Source organism: Heptranchias perlo, chromosome 34 (assembly GCF_035084215.1).
Source record: "Heptranchias perlo isolate sHepPer1 chromosome 34, sHepPer1.hap1, whole genome shotgun sequence".
NCBI classification, from domain to species: Eukaryota; Metazoa; Chordata; class Chondrichthyes; order Hexanchiformes; family Hexanchidae; genus Heptranchias; species Heptranchias perlo.
The window spans coordinates 14407318-14427290 of NC_090358.1; the positions used below are offsets into that span (position 1 = coordinate 14407318).

At 40.5% G+C, this 19973-nt stretch overlaps 1 protein-coding gene across 8 annotated transcripts in view; it reads left to right on the forward strand.

Annotated features, from left to right (window-relative positions):
- The window catches only part of atp8b4 (ATPase phospholipid transporting 8B4), a 185623-nt gene that overhangs the window by 154878 nt on the left and 10772 nt on the right, over nt 1-19973 (forward strand). For all 8 annotated transcript variants that reach the window (XM_067971470.1, XM_067971468.1, XM_067971471.1 and 5 more), the window contains 6 exons: nt 7043-7148; nt 10711-10852; nt 13335-13518; nt 14181-14404; nt 15309-15392; nt 15793-16038. In XM_067971470.1, coding sequence (XP_067827571.1) covers nt 7043-7148; nt 10711-10852; nt 13335-13518; nt 14181-14404; nt 15309-15392; nt 15793-16038 — 986 coding nt within the window. The remainder of the gene's footprint in view (nt 1-7042; nt 7149-10710; nt 10853-13334; nt 13519-14180; nt 14405-15308; nt 15393-15792; nt 16039-19973) is intronic.

Genomic DNA, 19973 nt, shown 5'->3' on the forward strand with positions numbered 1-19973 from the left:
AATATTTCCAGAGTAGACCCTTTGTCAGAACAGAAAATTGGAGGATAAGCCATTTAATAAGGCTGAACGAGAAAGATGGGGGGGGGAGGGGGGGAGAGCTAAACAAGTGGAAGATGATTTGGTAATGCTGACTCCTGCCACAGAGAGACGTTTAATGGCCAGCAAACAGATACTTGAAAAGACTAGTGAGGCAATGAAAAGTCATTAAATAATGAGCAGGAAAAGGGAGAGGAAATGAGCGAAATGTGCAAGAAAATGGAGGAGAGCACTAAGGTCTGAAGTTCCTGGTCTGTGTTCAAGCCAGTAGGCTAGAGTGTCCAGGACAAAGGTGAGGTTGTATTCTTGAAATTTGCCTGTGTCTGGTTGGAACAGTATTAGAGTCCTAAGAAAGTCAAGGTTTTAATGAATGAGCCACAAGGAGATCAGGAACACATCGCAGCATGGAATGGAGATGTTCAGCAAAGTGGTCCCTTCAATATGCACTTGTTCACCTCAATGTAGAGAAGATTGTATTGTACCAGAGAATATGGCATACCAGATGAGAGAAGTATAAGTTTGTGCCTCACATGAAAGGATTGTTTGGAGCCCTGGATAATGGCGTGGGAGGAGGTAAATGAACAAATGTTGTATTTGCTATGGTTGCTAGAAGTCAAGGTAATGGAAGAATCCACATGGAGGGAACAGTCTCTCTGGAAATCAGGAAGGCGGATGGGAAGGTGTTCTTGGTGATGGGATCATGATGATCTGGTGAATGCAGAGGCTAGTGAGAAGCGGTGAGTACAGGGGGACCTTGTCATTATGAGATGGATGAGAGTGGAGTCTTGGGAAATGGGGTTGGCACAGTCCCTCAGCTGAGGAAAGAAGGAATATGTTTGAGAAGCTCTGGTGTGGAAAGAGAAATCGTCAGAGAGATACAATGATGGCGTCTTTACATGAGGCGAGTGGGAAGAAGCATGATGAAAACATTTGAAAAGTGAGCCTCAGGCAAGGAGGGGGAAGGCTGAGTGGCTGGAATATGCCACTGTAAATTAAGTGATTGTAGAGCTGGCAGCTGGTATGAGTGATATGGGCTGGTGACCACTGTGACTTAATGACAGCAGCAGGAAAATGGGTAACTCAAAGCAGGACAAATACACAAGAACATCAGAGTAACCTAATCAGCTAATCAGTCTGCTGGGATATTGAAAACTGCTGCACTGATTTAAAGGCATAGGAAACAATGGCAAAATGTGAAGAAAATTCATCTGCTTCCTTAGAAAAATAGACCAAATAAATCAATATTTGGCAAGGAAATGTATAATTCAACTAAATGAATTCCAATATATTTTATATTTCACAGATACTGAGCTATTTTGTTCTTCTAACATCTCTATGGTGAGCAAAACTGATTTTTTTTTGCAGTTTATGCTTTCTATTGAAGCTAATTTTTCAAAAGTAATTCTTTGTTTAGCCTTCACCATGATTTATGAACCTATCTTATCCTCTTGTTTACTTTCTTCAAGCTCTGAAGTGCCCTGCACTATAGGCCTCAGACCTTGATCTTGGCTTATCAAAAAAAAAAGTTGCTCAAACAAATTGATGTAATAGGATTGTCAAGCCACTGCGATCATAAATGAGGTGTGAAAATCCCAGAATGGAGTGTCCAATTCCATACTGCTCCCAACTTTGTTGCTTCCACTGAAACTGCAGCTGGTGGTCTGGAGCGGGAGTAGTTTAGTTGGGCCCAGTATAATCCATCGTGCTTTGCGACTTAGTTAGTCACTTTGATGCTGCAGTTTGTCCACACCAGAATGAGCCTGACTCTGGTCGAGCAATGATGCATTGGTAAATCAATATAACATTTTCTGATCTGCTTATACTGCCAGCACACGGCGGGTGCTCTGGCATCTTCTGAATGCCCAGTTGCACAAGCCTTACATCATTGTCTGTCCTTGGGCAGTGGTGTTGGTAATATCGGAGGAAACTCAGTATGCGTGGTGTGGCCACTACAATTGAGTCACATTGAGTGATGTCACCCTGAGGACTCGGAGCTTGAAGCTTTAATGGGGCCATGAACTTGATGTAATCTTCCAATACGAACAATTGTTGAAGCACACATGCAATCTCGTAGTGAGAGTGTAATACAGTATTACCTTATGTAGATGGTTTATGTGTGAAATAAATTGGATTTACGACCATAATACAGCATATTGAAGTGTGACAGCTTTCTTAATATGTGTTAACCAAACTGGAAGATTGGATTGTCACTGTATGCACTTTTCAGGGTAGTACATGACTTTTGTGACCTAGAGGCTAGACACATTAGATTTATCACATGTTACATACAGAAGCAATACCTTTTCCCCTGACAATTGATGTATTGATTGTCCCTCAGGAAAATGACACTATTGTTGATTACCTAATTCTAGAAAAAGCTAAGTACAGTTAGATTCAGAATAAAACCTTGAAACATTATAAAATACATTTACCCTTTCCATGACCCCTCGAAAACCAATGTAACCAAACAGATCTTTTCTTTAAGCTTTCTTTGCCGTTATGTCGTACTACTTTTCAAAGAACTGGCCGTGTTCCCCTTTTTACAGCTAATACATGTCCAACGATGTAATATGAATCGAATAATGACGCTTGTTTGCTTTTGTTGATCAGTGAGAAAGGAACCAATCATTATAAAATTAGATTATTGAGGCAGGAGCTCCAATGCTCGTGGATTGACTGACATTTAAATTCGTTCACCTTCACTGGGAAGTTTCAGTTAGCGATTGGTGAGGCCTGTTTGATCAAACACTGCGTGAAAACAAGAATGTTAAAGGTTCATCCCAGTGGGAAAATTCTGTGAGTTCTTCATATAAACTCTTACCCTAAACAGATGGACAGGAAAGGTAAATAACTGCTACCCCCATGTTAGATGTAGAGATGGATTATTTGTTGAACTACAATGGGTAAAGAAAACAACTTTATTTTCCAGGAGTTGATTTAGAAATGCAGCACCAACTCTGAAGAGATCACTTAAAAACTTGGTTTCCCCCAAGTTTTTTCAGTTGAGATGTAATCTCCTCTCTAGCAACTCCTCCCGCCATACGTTTGAAACCTCTGACTCATCATGGGCAATGCCACAGGGATGTCTGCTTGTGTGGGTGAGCGGGCGTGACCGAAAATCTGCAGGTCACGATTGAGGTTGTTACGTCAAGACTTTGCCTGCCGAAGTTTGCAGGGTCAGTAGAACGAACGGGCCGGTTCAATCGGCATTTTGGACCATCTCTGACACGCACGTGCCAGTGGCAGCTGGAAATTCTGGCATCTGCCTGCCCTTGCAGGGGCGGAGGGAGTGTTGCCTTGGTCCCCTCACCCCGGTCATAGTCTCCTTGGCTCCCTGTGTTAGGGAACAAATTATCTTTTTTGTTAACATTAAGAAAAATAAATTTGGGGGCTTTTTCCCAGAGTTCAGGCCAATATCCTGGTTTGAACCCCACTGATAAGTCCCTGTCCTTATACAACAGTGTATAAACTGACTTATTTAAACTGGATCAGCAGATTCCTCACCTGTATGATGGTAATAATGAGATCCATCTTAATTGGGAAGTTCACACCAATAGTGATCTATAGGTGCGATGGACTTCTGGTAGGAAAGTGGAGGCAAAAACTCTGGAACCATAAAAAAAAAGTTACCTGCTGCAATTTGGGGGCTGTAGCTTCTTTCTGGATGGATGCACTAAGGTGGGCCGAATGGGTTTGCATTAATCTTGTGTTTATCTTCAACTGTTCTTGAGGTTTATACTGACAAGAAGGTGGATCCCTCTTGTAACTTGCCCTGCAGATTAGGAGTTAATCATTTGTAAATTCCTCAGTTTAGGTCAGTAGTTGATATTCTCCACAACTGTACACCTAGCTTTTATTTCAGTATTTTTGCAGGATGAAGAGATCAATCATTAAACCATTCCGCCGTACCCTAGCGTGATATTTTGTCTGTCTTAAATTCATTTTAGTAACATTTTCTCTTTTTCCCCTACTAAGTTAGTACTGCCACATCCACACTGCCTGGTCAGCTAGGTAATCCAGACATCAGTGAAGAGAAAATGGGTTTGTGGGTTATCCTATTGTACATCCCCAGGAGTGTGAGCTTTGAGAAACGTTCTTTAGTGAATGAAGGAAAATGGAATCACTAACATTTGTTCTGATTTATCATGATGTTCATTCCTGAGTGTAGATGGTTGAAGTAAGTGCTTAGAAAAGTAAAATTTACTCTCTCGACCAACGTGGTAGTGAGTAATCCAAAGCAGGAGGGTCCCAGGTTGGATGATCGCAGGCACTGCAGTAGTTGGGCTGCTGAAACTGGTGTTAACACCCCTGGGTTATTAAGGGCTAAAAACATTGAAGATTCCTGCTCCTGATCGTCCAGTGACCCATGCTGGAAAGTGTGAAAGGCTGGTTGTTGGATGAGAAACAGATTATGTTCAGCTGTGATGCCCTCCACTGTTGAACAGCCTGCTAACACTCACGATTTAGGGTCACAAGTGAAGGATAGTCACTTGGGTGAGGTATTGAGGAACCTAACCCCATTTAATACTTTCAGGAGGGAAAACTAGGAGTGGAAATAAAAATAAAAATATGGGAGTGGGGATGGGTGCAGCCATTTGCTGCTCAGTTCACATTTCAGAATTTAGAGATAAATAATATCCAGGGATAAGATTATTTTCAATATTAAATTTCCATTAAATACTGTAATGCTGTTTCTGAATTAGTGACTGATGTATTAGTTTTTCATTTCATTTTTGTGTTTCTAGCTTCCTGCAATATGTTCTGTACCCTCTTCATATTGTAACAAAAGCATATACTAGTAATTTCAGTTTTGTTTGCTTTCATACATATTTTTCCACAGTGGCTAAGATTGCCAAGGTAAAAAAAAAGTTTTCCCTTTCACTTACGGTGGTAGATAACGGCAAAGAAGCACGGTCTTTCATTAAAATGCTGAATCTTTTATGAAAAGAAATAAATTGAAATTGATGTTTTTTTTCCACAGAGCCACAACACATTTTATTTGTCTGCCTTGCAACCTTTTAAAATGGTGTGCAGGATGGTGGGAATTTATCAGCTTATTGATTTCTTATCCAACCTGTCATCAACCCTTCTCATTGCGACAACATTGTAACCTCACTCACATTGCTCAAATAAAAAGTATCCACTTCTAAGCAACATACAGTCAGAAAATTAACACTAGGTTTTTGTCTCCCATCATTATAATTTTGATGCCCATAATAATGAGCAATTTGATCCACTGCACCTGTACCGACAGTGCCACCAACAGGCAGGATTGTGGGGCTGGTCGGTAGCAGCACAGTAGGTGGGACTCGAGAATGAGCAAGAGTGGGGCAATGCTGGAGAGCACACATGAAATACTGGGAGAAGCTCTAATTGCTCGCTTAAACTTTTAATCAAGTATTGCAAAAAACCCAAAGGGTCAAATTGATAGACTCCTAATAACAAGAGCAACTGAGTCAGGTAAAATCCTTCGAGAGTTGGAACGTCAGACCAGTGCATTGCAGCTCACTTTAGCCACTGAATAAGCTGCACCACCCAATACCCTCTCCTGCCAATCAGTGACTGTTTTCCATTCTAGACAGAATGACAAATGACCGTTCTAGCCAAATATCTAGCTCCCCTGTAATTCTCTACCACTTACTTGCCTGTGTTCTGCATTTAGCATGTCTGTTGGTGAGAGGGTGTACAGGTCAGGTATAAAGCTATTTGTGTACACCTCCAAAATTTTTTTAAAAACGTGTTCATGTTGGGATTCAATTTATCAATGTGTTAATAAATTTCTCATACCGTAAATGGCTTTCCATTCTGATGTGTATTCTGTCATCACCTGTTGTCTGAAGTCTGGCAGAGGCTTCCACACACGTCTGTGGGAGAGTGATGCATTGTACAGGGTACCCAAGGTGCAGTGAAAAATAAGCTAGAGGACTTTTTTGTGGAAAATGTAAAAAGTCAAAACCAGATAATGCAGCTGAATCCTGGTGAAATGGATAATTGATTTGCTTTGCATGCTATTAGATGATTATTGTAGATTAGCTTGTCATTTATTAATTAACTGGCTTTTCATCAATTATTATAACAGATTCAGTGACCATTTGTTTTACTGCTGTTTGTAAGTTGTTGTGGTGTGCAAATCGGCTGCTGTGTTTGCCTACATAACATTGACTGCACTTCAAAAGTAATTTGTGTGAAATGCTTTGAGATGTTTCTCAGACATGATGGGGCGCAATTATAAATGCAAGTCTCTTGTTAGAAATATATTTAATTTAGATTCCTGCAGTTTTGGACTCCACATTATAGGAAAAGTGCTGAGGCAATAGAAAGGGTACTGTGCAGATTTACTAGGATGCTGCCTGATATGAGAAAATACAAAGAGCAAGAGAAACTTTTTTTATACATGGAGGGTTGTGAGGCTGTGTAATGCACTACTGGAGTTAATGATTTGAAGCAGACACCATATCAACATGGGTTAGATAGATGACTGATGGAAAAAGAGATGAAGGGATATGGAAAGAGGGCAGGCATAGAATTAGGGTTACTGCTCGTGTGGAGGACACTGGAGAGGTTCGGTCGAATGGCCTGTTTCCGTGTTGTAATTTCAATGTAATTCTACACTCCAAATAGACTGTCCTGCATGCTCTCTTTTGACTTACATCCCTACTGTGTTAAAATCAAGAATCATCGCACAGTCTGCTCTAATTAATTTCTTCTCAAGACTCAAAATTTGGAATAACTCGCCTCCTTCAGTCTTTCCTTCTTCTAAACACATTCTTCTATTTACCGATTTACCTTGTCTTTTTAAAAATTCATTCTGGGGATATGGGCGTCACTAGCAAGGGCAGCATTTATTGCCCATCCCTAGTCTTTACGACCTTGGTGGTGTCTTGGAATATGGGCCGTTTTTTTAATGGAGAAGCATTAGGAGGCTTGTAGATTGTTGAAAATAAGGCTGCAGAATTAATCTTGGCCTATCTGATTCTTCACATTTGACTTTCCTGTTTCCTCACAGAGACGGCAGTGAATATTGGTTACTCATGTAACATGCTGACAGATGACATGAATGAGATTTTCATAGTGGCTGGCCACACAGTTCTTGAAGTGCGTGAACAACTCAGGTAAACAACTCATTAACGTTTTTGCATGTCGTAAATCATTCAAATTTATTTATGTAGCCAATTTTTAAAAAGTTATGTAAAGGCATACTTCCATAGAATGTTGTCATGTTTCCGGTTTCCTTTTATCATTTTTCCACAAAAAGGATTACTTTTAATGTTTCTTCTAAGCAAAATGTATCCCCACAAGTTTTAAACAAAGGGCATTTAGACAAAAGATGGTTGATATGCTAAATGGAAATTGTTTTGCTCAGAATCTGAACAAGCAATTTGTTAGCTTGTCTAAGTAATCACACACCTCATATTCATTATGTGGAGATGCCGGTGATGGACTGGGGTTGACAATTGTAAACAATTTTACAACACCAAGTTATAGTCCAGCAATTTTATTTTAAATTCACAAGCTTTCGGAGATTTTCTCCTTCCTCAGGCAAATGTTTCAAGAGCTCCTTGAAGCCTACGCATTTATACATATTGAACAATACATGGTGTTTACAGACTGCCCCTGCAACTGCCCGTTGCCAAGGCAATCACCGTGTTCAGACAGAGAGGTGTCACCTGCAGAACCCCCGAATACACATTCAACAAAAAAACAAACAGGGAAAAAAAACAGAGAAAAAAAAACACAGAGAGAGGCAGAAACATCCGGAAGGCAGAGAGAGCCAGCAAATGACCCATTATATTAAAAACAGATAACATTTGTTCGCTGGTGGGGTAACGTGTAGCGTGACATGAACCCAAGATCCCGGTTGAGGCCGTCCTCATGGGTGCGGAACTTGGCTATCAATTTCTGCTCGACGATTTTGCGTTGTCGTGTGTCTCGAAGGCCGCCTTGGAGTACGCTTACCCGAAGGTCGGTGGATGAATGTCCATGACTGCTGAAGTGTTCCCCGACTGGGAGGGAACCCTCCTGTTTGGCGATTGTTGCGCGGTGTCCGTTCATCCGTTGTCGCAGCGTCTGCATGGTCTCGCCAATGTACCATGCTCTGGGGCATCCTTTCCTGCAACGTATGAGGTAGACAACGTTGGCCGAGTCACAGGAGTATGAACCATGCACCTGGTGGGTGGTGTCATCTCGTGTGATGGTGGTATCTGTGTCGATGATCTGGCATGTCTTGCAGAGGTTACCGTGGCAGGGTTGTGTGGCGTCGTGGACGCTGTTCTCTTGAAAGCTAGGTAGTTTGCTGCGAACGATGGTCTGTTTGAGGTTGGGTGGCTGTTTAAAGGCGAGTAGTGGAGGTGTGGGGATGGCCATAGCGAGGTGTTTGTCCTCATTGATGACATGTTGAAGGCTGCGGAGAACATGGCGTAGTTTCTCCGCTCCGGGGAAGTACTGGACGACAAAGGGTACTCTGTTGGTTGCGTCCCGTGTTAGTCTCCTGAGGAGGTCTATGCGATTTTTTGCTGTGGCCCGTCGGAACTGTCGATCGATGAGTCGAGCGTCATATCCCGTTCTTACTAGGGCGTCTTTCAGCGTCTGTAGGTGTCCATCGCGTTCCTCCTCGTCTGAGCAGACCCTGTGTATTCGCAGGGCCTGTCCATAGGGGATGGCCTCTTTGACGTGGTTAGGGTGGAAGCTGGAAAAGTGGAGCATCGTGAGGTTGTCCGTGGGCTTGCGGTAGAGTGAGGTGCTGAGGTGCCCGTCTTTGATGGAGATTCGTGTGTCCAAGAAAGAAACTGATTCTGAGGAGTAGTCCATGGTGAGCTTGATGGTGGGATGGAACTTGTTGATGTTATCGTGTAGTCTCTTTAGTGATTCCTTGCCGTGGGTCCATAGAAAGAAAATGTCGTCGATGTATCTGGTGTATAGTGTTGGTTGGAGGTCTTGTGCAGTGAAGAAGTCCTGCTCGAACTTGTGCATGAAAATGTTGGCGTATTGGGGTGCGAATTTGGTCCCCATGGCTGTTCCGTGTGTTTGGGTAATGATGAGGACCCATGAGGACGGCCTCAACCGGGATCTTGGGTTCATGTCACGCTACACGTTACCCCACCAGCGAACAAATGTTATCTGTTTTTAATATAATGGGTCATTTGCTGGCTCTCTCTGCCTTCCGGATGTTTCTGCCTCTCTCTGTGTTTTTTTTTCTCTGTTTTTTTTCCCTGTTTGTTTTTTTGTTGAATGTGTATTCGGGGGTTCTGCAGGTGACACCTCTCTGTCTGAACACGGTGATTGCCTTGGCAACGGGCAGTTGCAGGGGCAGTCTGTAAACACCATGTATTGTTCAATATGTATAAATGCGTAGGCTTCAAGGAGCTCTTGAAACATTTGCCTGAGGAAGGAGAAAATCTCCGAAAGCTCATATTCATTGTGTTGGAAAAACCTTTGATCTCTAAGGCAATGTGAGTCAACTCCCATAAAAAGTAAGATGCTCAGACCACTTATGGAAGCGACTGATGCCACTGAAGCCGAGAAGGTATCTACAGCAGAATTTGTAACAAATGTATTGTGTACGGAAGTGGTTTTCCACCCTAAACAGATGGTTAAAGAGGTAAACGGATTTGCACTTGCAACATACCAACTGTCTCTGACCCTGATGATGGATACTTTCTTTGTTGGCTGACCCTAGACCAAAGGTGTGTGAACTATAGTAGTTTACCACACTGAAGGAGGTCACATGGTCCATCATGTTTGTGTCAGCTTTTTGCTAAAGTGTTCCAAAACTAATCCCATTGCCCCACTCTCTCATAACTCTAACTTCCTCTGATCCAAATATTTATCTACTTTTCCCTTAAAAAATGCAATGGTCTCTGCATGAAAAAATTTTTTTTTAATCTCTTCCCCCCACTCACTCAATTAAAACTTTAAATTGACCTTTCATCACTTTTTCCCACTGAAAAAAAATCGTCTTTCCTACTTACCATATAAAAACACTATCATTTCCCCCCTCCCTCTACCTCTGGCACTCGTTACAGCCTGGCTCATGTGTAATTTACATATGCCTTCGCCTGAAATTTACTTGAAGTTCTAGAAATTACAGCCCACTTTTGCCTCATTTGGAAAGAAGGGGAAAAAATTGTACACAACAAATTCTCATTGTGCTCAGCTATCCTGATGGGAAGAGTTCTATATTATACAATCCAAATATTTGCAAAAGTTTTTTTTTAAAAACCAGAATAGACATGTACAGTGTGTAACAAGATAATGGCACTCCTAGAAATTCAGCTTATGTCACAAACACTGAGACCAACACCTTAATTGTTTACAGAGGTTCACTGAAATACATGGGTGGTAATAGTTGATTGACAGAGAAAGAAAACATGACTGTGTCAGTTGGCTCCTGTTGAAGTTATGTGAAGTTTTTTTTCCACAGTTTGTGAAGTTAGAAGAATGACAAACTCCCTTTCTTGAGGGAAAGAATCATTTCCCAGGAGGGTTCCTGTCTTGTTTTAAAAGTACTGGAGCTTAGAATTTCCAATTGACATTATTTTAATGCTGATAATCCATTCATTTTAAAGTGGTTAACGTTGGCACTAAAATAGCATTGATTGGAATATCTAGATCATTGTGTGCTTCGAGTTTTATGTAAAATTGCAAAGTCCTTAAAAGATTTGTTTTGTATTCTAGGAAAACAAAAGAGCGAATGATGGGGACAACTGTTTGCAATGGACACGTTTTCTCTGAAAAGAATGTGACTTCAATGTTAGACTCGGTGATTGAAGAAACTGTTATGGGAGACTATGCACTGGTTATTAATGGACACAGCTTAGTAAGTGTGAATATTAAAAGTGGTCATAAGGGTTTTTGTGCAAGTCCCTTTACAGCTCAGCAAATTATCCAGTGAGTAACTGAGCCAAGGAGACCAGGAAGGCGTTAGGGTCATTCCCCAATCACGTTGCGTTCATCTCAGCTGGGGTAACAGTAAGGATGCCATTGTTGGCCTCAGCTCTTTGATTAAGGAGGAGAAAACTGCCTAGGTTTCCCATTCCTGGTTGCTGTTCATTGCTGCCTGCTAGAAGTGCAGGTGTATGGATTTGAGTAACAGCAAGACCATGCTAGCTGTAATTAGCCCCATAACTTTTCCTGTGGTTTTATAGCATGCTGATGCCAACTGGCAAGGTGCACACAAGGGAAAGTGGGTATTTGGGCAAGGTACAGGAGGGTGAACGACACCTGAGACAGCTATAACCCTGTCAGATATCGACACCTTCAGGAGAGAAAGAAGAGAGAAATTTGGTTATGAAAAATACTAGTGTCCACAAACAAAAGAACTGCATTTAAAATACACTTTGGTCCACAATGTTGTCAATATGCATGAGGACAATTCTGTTTTAATTTGAATTGTACTATAAATCAAATTAGCGATGAGTTTAATTTAGGACCTGTTTGAGAAATTGTCTAAAACTATTGTGTGCAATATTGTAATTGCTTTCAAAGAAAGTAAAAGTTGTGGTTAATTTATCATCTAAGGTAAATTGAGCATTGAAAAGATATCAAAATTATGAATGGATATAAATGGGAATTGCACACATTAATAACACTTATTGAAAGTATTTTTTTAAAAAGAGGGCTGAATTTCTTCTATATGCAATTTGCTGTGTCATGGCCCAAAAATCTATTGGTGTGGTGCAATACCCAGTTCTAGTGAACTAAATTGCTCTCAGCTCATGTTTCTCCTCCATTTTTTACCCCTTTCCTCTTCTCGTCTGGTTGGTAATTCATGTAAGGGGTGTCAGCAGCCACCCTTAATCAATTGATTATTGTTCACGTATTAGCCTGGACTATTTGTGGATTATTCATCAGCCAAGGTTGAACCTGTCCTCCCCCAATATCCATATTTAGGCTCTTCTAGCAGGGGTTGCGAGTTATTAATTACTACTATGAAACTTAGCTGATTGCCCTTTCCTTAGCTTAGGAATGCTGAGAACAGGGTTAGGAGCTTCAATTTTTCCTGGTCAGTTTGACTCAGTACCACGAAGTATAGTGCATTTACCCACTGAGCTGAGGGACTAATAGCTCATTTCTGGACGACTTTCTTGTGCTGAATAAGTGAACTCAGATGTAGTGGAGTTCTTAAAGTGGCAAAATTAAGAGCTTCCCCAGTAGCTCAGCTAGCTCAGTCAGTGAATAGTTGATGTCAGTCAGGGCAGTGATGGGGGTGCTCCAATTGGCCTTAATACCCCCAGGATAGGGAAGTGAAAATTGGCTATGGTTCCTGTTCCTGACCGCTATCCAGCAAGCCCTATGTGAAGGCTTTATGTGTGGGTGTCTGGTGAGGACAGGATGGGGCTCAAATGTGATGCCTCCCTCCACCCCCCACCCCCCCAATATGGTCGCATAAACTGCTGATACTTAGAATGGGCACTTGGGTAAAATACTGCTGTATCTCTGTGATACTTCCTGAACCAGCAATCTTTGTGGCTGAAATTGCTGTTTTATTAAAATTAAGGTTTATTTTATTTGTGGAGCCAAAATGTGACTTGGGTACACGTCTCGTCCAGACTGATGGGATTGAAGTCTCCTGTGTCTGCTGGCTTCAAAGGTCCCATGTGAAATGATTTTGAGCATTCTGAATCATAGTTCCCATAGGCATTGGGCCTGCACAACTAAACTGTCCCTAATTTGGCATTATTGGCAGTCTCATTCGGAGACCACAGGATGACTGGTGTGGGCAATGGAAAAAGTGTCAGACTGGTGCAGTAGGGGGTGGTCTTCTATGTTGGCAATGAGACACATTGAGCAGAGGGAGTTCAGCTTTGCATCTGGCTGTCACATACCTGGCTTGCATGTTCTTGATGTTGACGTTGACATTGGAAGAGTTCCATTCTCCATCACTAACATCCCTCACCTAGATAAGAACAAAAGAATTAATAAGCAATAAAATAAATTGACTCTCGGTAAAGACACTGCATGTAAAAACTTTCTGGGTAGACATGTTACAGAACTTTACCTGCAGGGTTACCTGTGTTTGTTGACCGCCTTAAAAGTTTGAATGGTTGGGTGGGGTCCATGATTGAACAAATTGTACATGGCCTCTGGAGGGAATGTATCTTTCATAATATTTAAGTTTTCTTGTTGTGAAAACATATAGTACAGAGGAGTCCCTTCGGCCCATCGTGTCTATGCCAGCTCTTCGAAATGGAATTCCTCCAGCTATAGGGAACACTGTGATTTTGTGTATGTGTAGGATTATTTCTTTCTGGTTAAACATTGAATGGCTTATCTTCATTTCTTGTGTTTCTGTTATACAGGCCCATGCGCTAGAAGCAGACATGGAGCGAGAGTTCCTGGAATTGGCTAGCTTGTGCAGAACTGTTATTTGCTGTAGAGTCACACCATTACAGAAGGCCCAAGTGGTTGAGCTTATCAAAAATTACAAGAAAGCTGTCACGCTGGCTATAGGCGATGGAGCAAATGATGTCAGCATGATTAAAAGTAAGACAAGTCTCCAGCCAAATCGAAATGTTACATCAGAAATACTGAGAATTTTTTGTATACATTTCACGGCTGTGAGTTTTTTGGAATGCTTAAAAGTTATTTCCTCCAGTCAAATAACTAAGGTTGCGACACAAAGTAAAGCACACTAAGAGGACGTCACCTGACAGTTTGCTGTGCACAGCATGAATTTCTTAAATGGACAGTGTCCCTAGGCAAGACTCCCTCCTGTCCCTCATTACTATTCTTACTTGTATGTGGCAATTAAACCAAAGGATGAGGAGGACCAGGCCTTTTGTGGTAGGCAATCTAACAATTCCCCTACACTGACTTTCACCTGAGGTTAAAAAAAAAATCTGATCGAAGTAATTTTTTTATGTCGGATTAAATTGTGCCTACACCAAAATGTAAATGAGTATTTATTCAATATTCTTTATGGGTAACTTGGTGTGGTTTTCTTTCAATGGCAGGTTTGAAATATATTAAAATGTAATATGCTGATACTAAGGTGATAATGATCGAGTATCATGTTTAATAAGTTAGCTTGTCAATTTTGTACCAGAGCTTTTGTTTATCTTTTTCAACAAAGTTCAGTTTTGGAACAAATCTACTAGTCGATGCTTTAATGCACAAGGTACTTATTGTGGTTGCTTTACCCCCAGCTGCACACATAGGCGTTGGGATCAGTGGTCAGGAAGGCATGCAAGCAGTTCTGGCTAGTGACTATTCAATTGGACAATTCAGATACCTTCAGCGACTTATGTTAGTCCATGGGAGATGGTCCTATCTGAGGATGTGCAAGTTCCTCTATTACTTTTTCTACAAGAACTTTGCATTCACTCTTGTGCATTTCTGGTTTGGTTTCTTCTGTGGATTCTCTGCACAGGTTAGTAGTTTCTCTGAAGAAGAGATTATTTGTTTTGAATAGATCACAGAGTCAATGCATCAACACCTAATGAGATGCAGGAGCAGAGTCAATTGCTGGGGTGGAGTTCCAGGTTTTGGCATGTTCAGTTGATATGGTTAATTTTAGATGAGTTCTAAATTGTGTGAAGTTTATTGTGTCATTTTTAACTACAATCCACAGTTTTTCATGTGTAATATTGTGAACCATAAAGTGAGGCAATAATTTCCTGTCACATCACAATATAAATAAAATTAATATTCTTGACTCTGCATTTTACACTTTCCAATGTAACACCAAATGTACTTGCATCTAAAGTTAGACTTTTTTATTTGAATGAACTACCCTTAAAATCTGTAAGTCTTCACAATTTCAAAATACTGTAAAGGTTATTAATATTAAATAACTTTATTCTAAAACCAAAGCCCAATGGAATTTGCTTTAAAGACCTGGTACATTCAAATGGAAATTAAGTGCCGTTACATATTAGAAAGAAACCTGTCCGATAATGAAAAGTTATTTTAGAAATAATTCTGTTTACTTAAGAAAATTTGTTGCAATTTTTGAGCTTTATGAACCTGAGACTATAGAAATTAATCTCTAGTAAAATCTGTCTGACAATGTTGGAATTCAGTAGCTCTGAATATTGTGATATTTTCCCATTTACTGCATGCACGTTGGAATGATATTTATCAAGTATTGTAACTAACTTCCGATTTAGTATTTTTTAAACTCTTCTTTCTAGTTATATTGCACACTTCCAGTTCAGCAGCCTTTTTAATACTGTAAAATAGATATATTTATTTTGAAGATTATGAACTTGACTTGGCATAAATATGATACATTGATGGTTTCAGATGATTTTCACAACCCTTTGTTTTTGCAGACTGTTTATGACCAGTGGTTTATTACTTTATACAACATAGTTTACACTTCTCTTCCTGTTCTGGCTATGGGGATATTTGATCAGGTAAAGTAATCTTTGAATGAATTTAAATCTGTTAGGAATGATGATGTTTTATTTGCTTTTATTACTATGGAACTTTGCTGATAATAGGAACCTGTGTGTATACAAATTCTCCTAGTATAGCCTACCAGAAAATTCAGCTTTTTAAATATCCCAGCTTTATTGCAATTATAAGTATGTTCGTTGCTCATTAAGGTGAAGGATTTCTGTGTTAACCTCTCCCAGTTCAGCTGTAGCATGGGCCAGATGTGGATTAAAGCCCCCTTTACTCTGCTCCAAAGATGTGCTTCAACACTCAGCTTTAGATGAGCATTAATTATTTCACTAATGTGACATTTTCCAGAACAATTTTGTGGATGATTCGTTGCTGAGATTTTTTCCTAATTTTATTATTTCTCCGCAGGATGTCAATGAACAGAGAAGCATGGAATACACGAGATTATATGAACCTGGACAACTTAACCTGCTGTTCAATAAGCGAGAGTTCTTTATCTGCATAATACAAGGAGTCTACACCTCTGTGGTCCTTTTTTTTGTCCCATATGGTGCATTTTGTGACACTACAAGAGATGATGGGACACATCTTTCTGATTATCAGTCATTTGCTGTGACTGTGGCAACTTCTCTGGTGATTGTGGTCAGTGTGCAGGTAAGTTCTGATTTTAAAAAGTCTATGTAGGGTACAGTTTTCTTCAGGGTGACACCAATACTGGTATTTTGTTTGATAGAATTCACACTACTGGTCACAAATCATATTTGTTACAATTTTTATAAAATAAAACAATAACTTGCATTTATGTAGCGTCTTTAATAAATAAAATAACGCCCTTTCACACGGACGTGGTGAGAAACAGATGACAAGCCGAAGAAGGCACAGTTAGAAGAGGTGATCAAAGTCTTGGCTGGAAAGATGGGTCTTAAGGAGAACCTTGGTGGTGGGGAGGAGGAGAGGTGGTGAGGCAGAGGGGTTAGGGGAGGGAATTCCAGAGAAGAAGGCCCAGGCAACTGAAAGCTTGACAACCAGTGATGGGGTAGAGGGACAGGGGATGCTCAAGAGGCCAGAGTCAAAGGAACAGACAGCTCGGGGAATTAAATCTTCAAATCTCGGAGTCACATGCTGTATCTGGTTCTGAGAGCACATCAGTAATTCTAGAAATATAAACAGAAGATGCTGGAAACACTCGAGGTCAGGCAGCATCTGTGGAGAAGGAAATCGAGTTAACGTTTGAGGTCGATGACCTTCCAGTTCTGATGAAAGATGTTCGAGATGAACAACTTTTAAGCAAATATAGAGCCAGCGAAAAGGAGGGGGCAGGAAAATAATAAAGGGGAATGTCTGTGAGAGGGTGAAGGGCAGGAGTGATTAAATGGCAGAAGGGATGATGGCGCAAGGCGAATGGGACAAGTAAGATGGGTCCAGAGGAGGTGTAAATGGTTACAGCAGAATAGCAGAGGGGGAGGGAAGCATGGAAAATCTGGCAAAGAGGGAAGGCTCCCATGGCCCGGGAATGTGGCAGAAGGAAGGCAGCATTGTCGTCCTTCAGTGGCTGGAGTCCCAGGCTTCTGTCAGTGCTGCTTGGAGTGTGAGGAAATCACAAAGTCTAAAAGATCAACTGCTTAAGTTTGGACACAGAATTGGTGAAAACTACTCCCATTTACCTCCAACTCTAAAACTGTGGCCCAGGAAATGAATAGTTGTGTCATTATTGCCATTTTAAAAAAAAAGTAGTTGTACTTCAACAAAAGTCTGATGGCACCATAAGCATCTCCTTCATGAAATATAAAATCACAATTCAATTAATTCTGAATAAATGCATACCTGAATATAATTCTCAGAAGTTTAGGTTTTCAAATTAGCACGGCCTCGAGGCAGTTGATCTTCAATAAAGGAACAAAGTTATTCAATTAATTCTGAATAAATGCAAACATTTAATTCCCATCCACCATTCCAATTATGTCAGAGTGCCATACAATCCTGATCAAATTAATACTCGCCTGGAAAATTTGCTGTATGTTTCATATGTGCTAAAAAGTACTAATTTCCAGCTTTTTCCCCCTGTGAGCGAAACTAAAAGCTGAGAGGATGTAACGTAGTTGCGAGAATGTTCCGCGTGGAACAGTTCCGGCTACAAGGAGTTCATGTCATCCATTTGCTGGGTGTATATTTGAATGCCAACAGACAATTTATCCACTAGTTAGCCTTGAAGAGTGTTTATTCCTTTTAGAGCAATGTCATTTACTGACCAATTTAAGCAGGCCACATTGCCATTAAAGTTGGGCTGTATTGCATATTGTTTCTCAATTTGCTTCTGACAGGATGTTTATGGTAGTGGCAGTGGTAAGTAGAAAAAGAGATTGTAAAAGGAATTTATGATCCGTATGTAAATGATGTAATGTGCTGCTACTTTTTCAATCAGAAATGTAGTCCCCAGGGTTCAGTATTAGGACCACTGTTCTTTTTGAGATATTAACGACCTGGACATGAGTATAGAGGGTATAATTTCAAAGTTTGCAGATGACATGAAACTCGGAAATGTAGTAAACAATGTGAAGGATAGTAACAGACTTCAGGAAGACGTAGACAGACTGGTGAAATGGGCAGACACATGGCAGATGAAATTTAACGCGGGGAAGTGTGAAGTGATGCATTTTGGTAGGAAGAATGAGGAGAGGCAATATGAACTAAATGGTACAATTTTAAAGGGGGTGTAGGAACAGCAAGACCTGGGGGGTACACATACACAAATCTTTGAAGGTGGTAGGACAAGTTGAGAAGGCTGTTAAAAAAGCATATAGGATCCTGGGCTTTATTAATAGAGGCATAGAGTACAAAAGTAAGGAAGTTATGCCAGACCTTTATAAAACACTGGTTGGGTCTCAGCTGGAGTATTGTGTTCAATTCTGGGCACCACACTTTAGGAAGGAAGTCAAGGTCTTGGAGAAGGTGCAGAAGAGATTTACTAGAATGGTGCCAGAGATGAGGGAGTTCAGTTATGTGGAGACACTGGAGAAGCTGGGGTTGTTCTCCTTAGAACAGAGAAGGTTAAGGGGAGATTTGGTAGAGGTGTTCAAAATCATGAATGGTTTTGATAAAGTGAATAAGGAGAAACTATTTCCAGTGGCAGAAGGGTCGGTAACCAAAGGACCAGAGGACACAGAATTAAGGTGATTGGCAAAAGAGCCAGAGGCGACATGAGGAAACATTTTTTTACAGTGAGTTGTAATGATCTGGAATGCACTGCCTGAAAGGGTGGTGGAATCAGATTCAATAGTAACTTTCAAAAGGGAATTGGATAAATACATGAAGGGAAAAATTTACAGGGCTGTGGGAAAAGAGCTGGGAATGGGACTAATTGGAAAACTCTTTGAGAGCCGACACAGGCATGATGGACAGAATGGCGGCCTCCTGTGCTGTACCTACTATGATACTATGTGTATTGTGAGGTTAACAAACACACAGATTTGAATCTTGCAGAGGGAAAACTACTGCAAAAACAAGCATCTTCTGAGGGTATCATGTGATAGGGCTAACAGTCCTCAAATGAGTTTCAATATATTAGCATTCAGGTAGTTGGAGTATTGTATTATGAAAGGCAGTCATTAAGTTAGTCATAAGTGTATATTAAAACACAAATTGGGAATCAAGACTTGTAGAATGAAAACCTGCTGTCACCTGGCAGTAGGAGTCCTGGCTGAAGTGAGTTTGGGCCTTTTTTTTTCTAATTTGTCTGTTAATCCATTGTGAGAGATGCTGAAACATGGAATTTTTTGTCCAGATTTGTCAACCAGTATTTGCATTAAGCAGCACTTGGTCAGATATAGCATCAGCCAGTCAAAAGTACAAACTTGTGTTTTAATAGGATTACTCGACTGTGTTAAATGAATTGGATAAATTACAGATTCAGTCAAATTAGTTCAGGAATCTATAACCTGTACAAGTGATTAAATATGTATTGTGAAAGAAATTGAGAGATTAAATGTTTACAGAGCATCTGAACCAACAACAACTACTTGCATTTATATAGCACCTTTTAAAGTAGTAAAATGTCCCAAGGCACTTCACAGGAGTAATTTTCAACCAACTGGAATGCACTGTGCAATTTTAAAAGACATTGAAGCACCAGTTAATTTTAGGAGCCATTTATATAAAGGGGCTAAGGAATGATAGATTGCTTTTTAACAGCTAGCAGTGAAGTGCTAAATGGGCAACATAAAACATATAAATGAGAGGTCCTTCTTTGAAATGGGCCTATAAGGTTTGACATTTGGTCAAATACAGGGATGCATTTTGTAAACATTTCATTTTAAATTGAAGAATCTATGAAAGTAGCTGGGCTGGACTGAATAGTGTGGTATCTAAAGCTGAACAGATATCCTGGAATTGATTAACTTCATGGCAGGGGGGGGAGGTGCTCACTGAGATGTTTGGTCGAGTATTTATCTTCTTGGAGATCTTGCCTGTAATTCAGTCACTTCCTTCAGGAAACTGAGTGGACAAATCTATTTAATCCCCACTGTGCATGATCTGTAGGAGTAGTAGTTTTGTGGGGAGGGTAAATCCATACCCGTGTTCTTATGAAGTCA